At 31.6% G+C, this 5,943-nt stretch overlaps 1 protein-coding gene across 1 annotated transcript; it reads right to left on the bottom strand.

The window, feature by feature from the left end:
• Positions 1-2,703: 2,703 nt before the first annotated feature.
• LOC149787752 (uncharacterized) lies at positions 2,704-4,010 on the bottom strand. The gene is made up of 2 exons (XM_089975660.1): positions 3,902-4,010; positions 2,704-3,076 (listed from the first exon to the last, which is right to left on the bottom strand). The coding sequence occupies exons 1-2, from the start codon at positions 3,951-3,953 to the stop codon at positions 2,814-2,816; spliced, it is 315 nt and encodes a 104-aa protein (XP_089831786.1). The 5' UTR covers positions 3,954-4,010; the 3' UTR covers positions 2,704-2,813.
• Positions 4,011-5,943: the final 1,933 nt, after the last annotated feature.

The raw sequence follows: 5,943 nt of genomic DNA on the forward strand, positions 1-5,943 counted from the left end.
ATGCAATGTATGTCACGAAATTTGACCTTCTGATTTGTTTCATTTATTGTTTCGTGAACATTGCGATCAGTGGATACAAATATTGTGAAATTTATAATAAATTTAAAGACATTGGTAAATCTGGTGGGGATTAAATATCCTTTCCAATTAAGAAAAATATAGTCTGACAAGCTTATGTTTGATATGCTCTTAAAAATCGTCTAGCAACATACCGTTTGGCAATTCCCCTCAAACCAAACCATTATCTCACAAATATTCCATTTGCATTGTTTGAAACATACAGCATTCCAATAACCATGACACTATCAGACAAAGAAGTCATTACTAAATCCTTAGGCATACTTGATTTATATTGTAAAGGTTCTGGCGCAAAAGTGAACAAACAATTCCATGAAAACTTTATGCCTTGTATCTTGTAATAAATCTAATGAATATTTCATACAACTGCGAATTCATTCCTAGGCTAAATTTATATTAACGTTTGGAATCTATACCAGAAATGATGCACATCTAGGTGTGCAGATTAACTAGATCTTTAGCTTGTGCAAACAAACTTTAAACGAAATTGTAGAGAGATATTTTAGAATATTGATAAAATTTGCAGTTATTGTTCATTGATAATTGCTTATTTATAGAGATTAAAGCATCAAACGCAGATATAAAAAAGGAAGAAGAAAAAGCAATTATATAATTGCAATTATGTCAATAACTTGAAAAGTTAGTATTGCAAAAGAAACAGAATATTCCCTGTCACACAAAAGATATGCTATATATCTCAAAATTAATACAAAAGTTTATAATTTATACACATGCACTAAATAGTGGAATTTGTGTACTTAATAGCATTCCTTAAAGGGAAAGATTCCCGATTTGAACAATAAAAGGTTCGGTATCTGTAAATGAATATTTAGTTTGCGATCTAAGTATTTGTAAAGTGTTTATTTAAACAAATAACTTTTTATTATTTGGGAAGAAAAAGATAGAGAATGACTCTTCAAAAATACGATTAGAAAATAAATAATAGCCATCTATGAGCATTACAAACGCATAAATAAGGCTCATCTTGTCATTTAAATAATATTCTTTCTATGGTAAACATTTACACAGGTTATATATGTAAAAAGCTCAGTCAAAAGACAAAGAAAATAAGCAAACATAACACTGATCGAATCCAACACTGTTGGCCTTGGTTCTTTTCTCGACCGACGTAAATATCTTCTTTAAGGCACAATGTCTCTTAGTCTGTCCTGCGTCAAAGGAAGAATGGCACCATATATCATAATAGGCAGTATATTGTTTTGTTTTAATTCGTTTAAAGAATGTACTATACCCTTTCGGGCCTTGCACACTTTTGAATAGAATGTGGCTCTTTCGCTTTGAATGTTCATCATTTAGATGTAAAATCGGTTTTACAACTAAATAGAATCGTAATCAGTTACATCTTTGTCGAACATACATTGTGTTGAGATCAATTAAGATATATGTATATACAAACATATATGTATATGTATATATATATATATATATATATAGAGAGAGAGAGAGAGAGAGAGAGAGGGAGAGAGAGAAAGGGAGAGAGAGAGATGTATGTATATTATGAAAGAATGGAAAGGGCTCGAAATGATGATATAATTACCACAGATCGTTGTATAAGATCAGAGAGATAAATTGATAGATAGATACGTTATTGTAAATGGATATATTTTGGAGACAGAGAGCGATAGATAGGATGGTTAGATAAAATAATCGCAATCAGGAATTAAAACAGCTTTGTGTTATGATGTATTATATCATAACATTTTTCATTACCCGCGTTCCCATTTGCCAATTCAACTGAACATGATGAATTTAGTACCACATCCGCTAAGAAAATGCATTTCTTTTTCAGTAATGTAAATTAATAACCTTAAAGGCCGAATAGAGCTGATAAGAAAATATTGGGCATGTATCGGCTTCAACCTTGTATTCATCATTAATAATTAATCATATTGTCATATGGCGTTTTCGGCAAATTATTCTAAAAGAACAAATGACAACCCATCATAATACTTATCATCATAATCATCTTCGCCTTCTTTCCCCTCCTCATTTCCATTATTATTATTATTATTATTATTATTATTATTATTATTATTATTATTATTATCATTATTATTATTCAATCATACACCATTATATTATAACAAGAAAACACAATCACTAATAGCTCATTATATTGATATTGCTTGTTTTATGATTATTGTTTGTTTTTCTTCTAAATTTGGCTAAATATTTCAAATTGATAATAAAAGGACCATTTATATTTACATCGATGTGATTCAAACGGGGCTAAGAATAAATAAAACTAATGCTAATATACGCGACAGCGCATTCATCATTGTTGTATTTACTATCATTAGATAAATTGTTCAAATATTTATTTATTTCCAAACCAATTAATTATTTTGCTGTGGAACCTTGTTTTCAATGTGCATCTTTATAAAGATATCGTGGATATATTCTCTACCATCCATCGAATAGACAAAAGTATGATAGATTTCGTGTCTCTAGTGAGCAACACAAAACCTACTATGCATGTAAGTCTTCAAAGGCGTCTATCATCTTTACTGAGTCATGTTTTTATTTACTTCCTGATAGTGTGTTTCTGGTTCTATGTTTATTACTCTTAATGCATATAGAAATAAAACTATCTGAAGACGAGAGCAGCGTTTTAAATTTATTGGTTGAAGGAATGTGAAATAAGCATGAATAATTTTCAATGAAATGAATCAATAAATAATTTGTAACAACTGTACAATAGACGTCTTGACAAGTTAGTATCCTGTACAACTGCAGTAGCAACGTCGACCCAAATAGTAGGCATAGCGAACCAATTGGCTACACTGTCCGTTCAAGCAATAAGTGCTTGGGCAATATGTACTTCCAATTCCAATTCCACCGCCTACTCCCCAGTTATCCACAAACGGACCACCAATGCCTCCGATACCATCTATGGCTCCAATACCTCCAATGCCACCGATACCTCCAATGCCTCCGATGCCACCAATACCTCCAATGCCTCTGCCATACAGCTGGGCTGCAAAGTAATAAAAAACATATTTATATGATAATAATGGAGATACTAATATGCATTCTTCAGGACAGGTAACAAAAAGCTTTATATGTCGAACAAAGAGCAATATACATGATTATATTAATCTGCTTTGTACATGGATAAGTATTCCGGTCCACTCTGTATCCATTTAGATGTTTCTATACAAATATATGCTGGGCAAAGGACAGATAATGAGATGAAACTCCCTAAAATTATATTCCGAAACAGATCTATTATTTATGAAGATACACACACACACACACACACACACACACACACACACACACACACAAACACACACACACACACACACACACACAAACACACACACACACACACAGATCGAGAGGCTTTTCTGTCAGCTTCTTGTAGGTAATTTTAGAACTGGTGTGGAGTCAGCCCAAGCACCTTTCGGAATTATAATAATTACGTTTTTACGGGTACTTAGCTACGTCGGATAATTACCTAAATGAAACAAGAAGAAAACACAAAAATGTATTTACTTTACAAAAGCTACATATCTAGCTGCTGATATTCGCAGACAAAATGCAAGTACAAATAATACGAAGTTTCGAACGGCTCTTCTTGCTACGATGTATATTACATCTGTACTCTCATATACAACCACATACATGCAATAACATGCATAGATCTAAATATTTGCATGTCATTCAATCTTTAAAGACACATGCAGATACATACTTACCATCAGATAGACGGACAGACAGCTAGATAGATCCTAAACTGCGAGAAATATATCTCGCTACGTGTATTTATCTAACGACAAATTGAATAATCGTATCTTACCTGAAACTGCAGCAACCAGCATGCAAAAAGCTAAACTTATGATCATCTTCATATTTCAGAAATACCTGGCTATTTTCTGAGTAGGATACCTTTTTGGCTCGGTGCAAGTGGATATGATTCTTCTATGCTCAAATCACGCCTTTTATACAAGATTTACTTCCTGACAGACGAATGTAAAACACAATCAATCATAAGCCTTTATTGTGAGGTAAATGTATGTTTTGCGGTAGCTGGCGCTCCCTTATTTGCAAAGGTCACTGACATCAAGGACTAATAATACGTGTGTTTCTGGTTGTTTTAATCTAGTCAAATGACATATTCTGATTTCCCGTTACTAGAATAATACGAAAATACTCACTTCCTCCTATTTTATGAATTTATTAATCACAATGTACCAACTTCTCTGGAGAGAAAGATTATTTCGCGTAATCCATTGGACATATTAAATTTACAAAGAAGATCAAAATCTTCAATATCAGGGTTTAATTAAAAGAGGTTTATAACAATACTTTCAATTTTGAAGTGTAGATAACATTTTCAATTGTAAATATAGTTTACTGGCACAATTCATATCTGTGATATGTTGTTTGTTTTCCAACGAAATATAAACTAAAGTGAACATGAGTGGTTTTTATTAAGTTTCTACTTTGTATTATGTTATTATTTTCAGACATGCATGGAATTCATGCACATTTCTTTGGTGATGAAGAAGTTTGGACAACTTGTTTGTCTCGATGATCTATTTCGATTATAAATAATGAGACTGATACAACATTTTTTTTATAATTTTTCTTGAATTTGAAATTGGTAATAAATTGACTCGATGAATATTTTGATTGAAACTTCGTATATATTGAAAATCATTATTGTATTACTATCTTAATGCTACCCTGATACATTTAACTGACGATATTTACGAGGACTTTTTCCCACTTTATCCTTCTTTAAACCTCTCGTGTACCTTATGCCATTTGCTCAGGTGCTGAGTTTGTATCACACGTTTCTTTTATCCAAGGAATGCAGGAATTTTTCATTCCGGTCACGGAACAGTAACAGAAAATCTTGCATATATTAGCGTTGCAATATCACATCAATCAAAGTATTAAACTAGTTTCATGAACACGGTGTTGTAACCTTGCTTTCATATAAGTCGATGCATACAAAAATTGAAAGGGAATTATGTTGCTTATTCATTTTGGTTTGAAAATATGAAAATGATCGAACATTTTGTCTATTACTGACATTTTCAAATTTCATTTATCATTTTCTCGAAACTTGGAATATATTTGAAATTCATTCTTGCGATGTTATCTAAATGTTATTGTCACAGTGATATATATATTGGCTGTTTCGAATATATCCATGTTTCAAACACAACCTGGCGTATACGTTTCTCCCGTTTAAAAATGCTGAGTTTGTGTGTCAGTTTTGCTATATCTTTGTCAGATGTATCCATTTCTAGCACGAAATAGAAGCACAAAATCTCACCGCAAATTATAGGCAATATATTATCATAGAAATCGACACATTTATAGATTTTGACAGAATAGGGTATTATAAAAATGATGTGTTTTAATGTATTATTTATGTAAGCTGTGAAAAAAAAAGAATTTAACTTTAAAAAGGACTCATTCTTCTTAATCGCAGCTAATATACTATGAAACAACAACCTGCTTCCACAAAGGGTTATAGACAGTAATCAATAAATTTAAAGAATTGTGTGAGCAGGGCCTTATAACCTCATATAACCTCAGTTTGATTTGACCCTATGTATATGTAATATGGGATATACATTTTGTTTTGGTGTTCACGACCAAATTATCTCTACAGGAGTTCGCTATTAACAACCAATTATAACACAAATGTTAAAGCAGAATAATTTCGTCACATCAACAATATTTTGTTTTGTATTTTGAGATAATTTAAAAAATAAATAAACGTGATGTTCTTTTTAAGACTACAAAATGGAATTTGTGTAAAACAACCGAAAAATAAATATTTTCGGAGAGTTTTCTTCTACGATCGTATTTGAAAGTATCTGC

Source organism: Sinohyriopsis cumingii, chromosome 11 (genome assembly GCF_028554795.1).
Source record: "Sinohyriopsis cumingii isolate HCF-2022 chromosome 11, ASM2855479v2, whole genome shotgun sequence".
In the NCBI taxonomy this organism is placed as follows: domain Eukaryota; kingdom Metazoa; phylum Mollusca; class Bivalvia; order Unionida; family Unionidae; genus Sinohyriopsis; species Sinohyriopsis cumingii.

Bases quoted from the DNA above. Each gene is read 5' to 3' on its own strand.
- LOC149787752 (XM_089975660.1), bottom strand. From the start codon at position 3,953: ATGAAGATGATCATAAGTTTAGCTTTTTGCATGCTGGTTGCTGCAGTT. The intron at 3,077-3,901 runs GTAAGATACGAT...ATTACTTTGCAG, and splicing joins GCTGGTTGCTGCAGTTTCAG to CCCAGCTGTATGGCAGAGGC.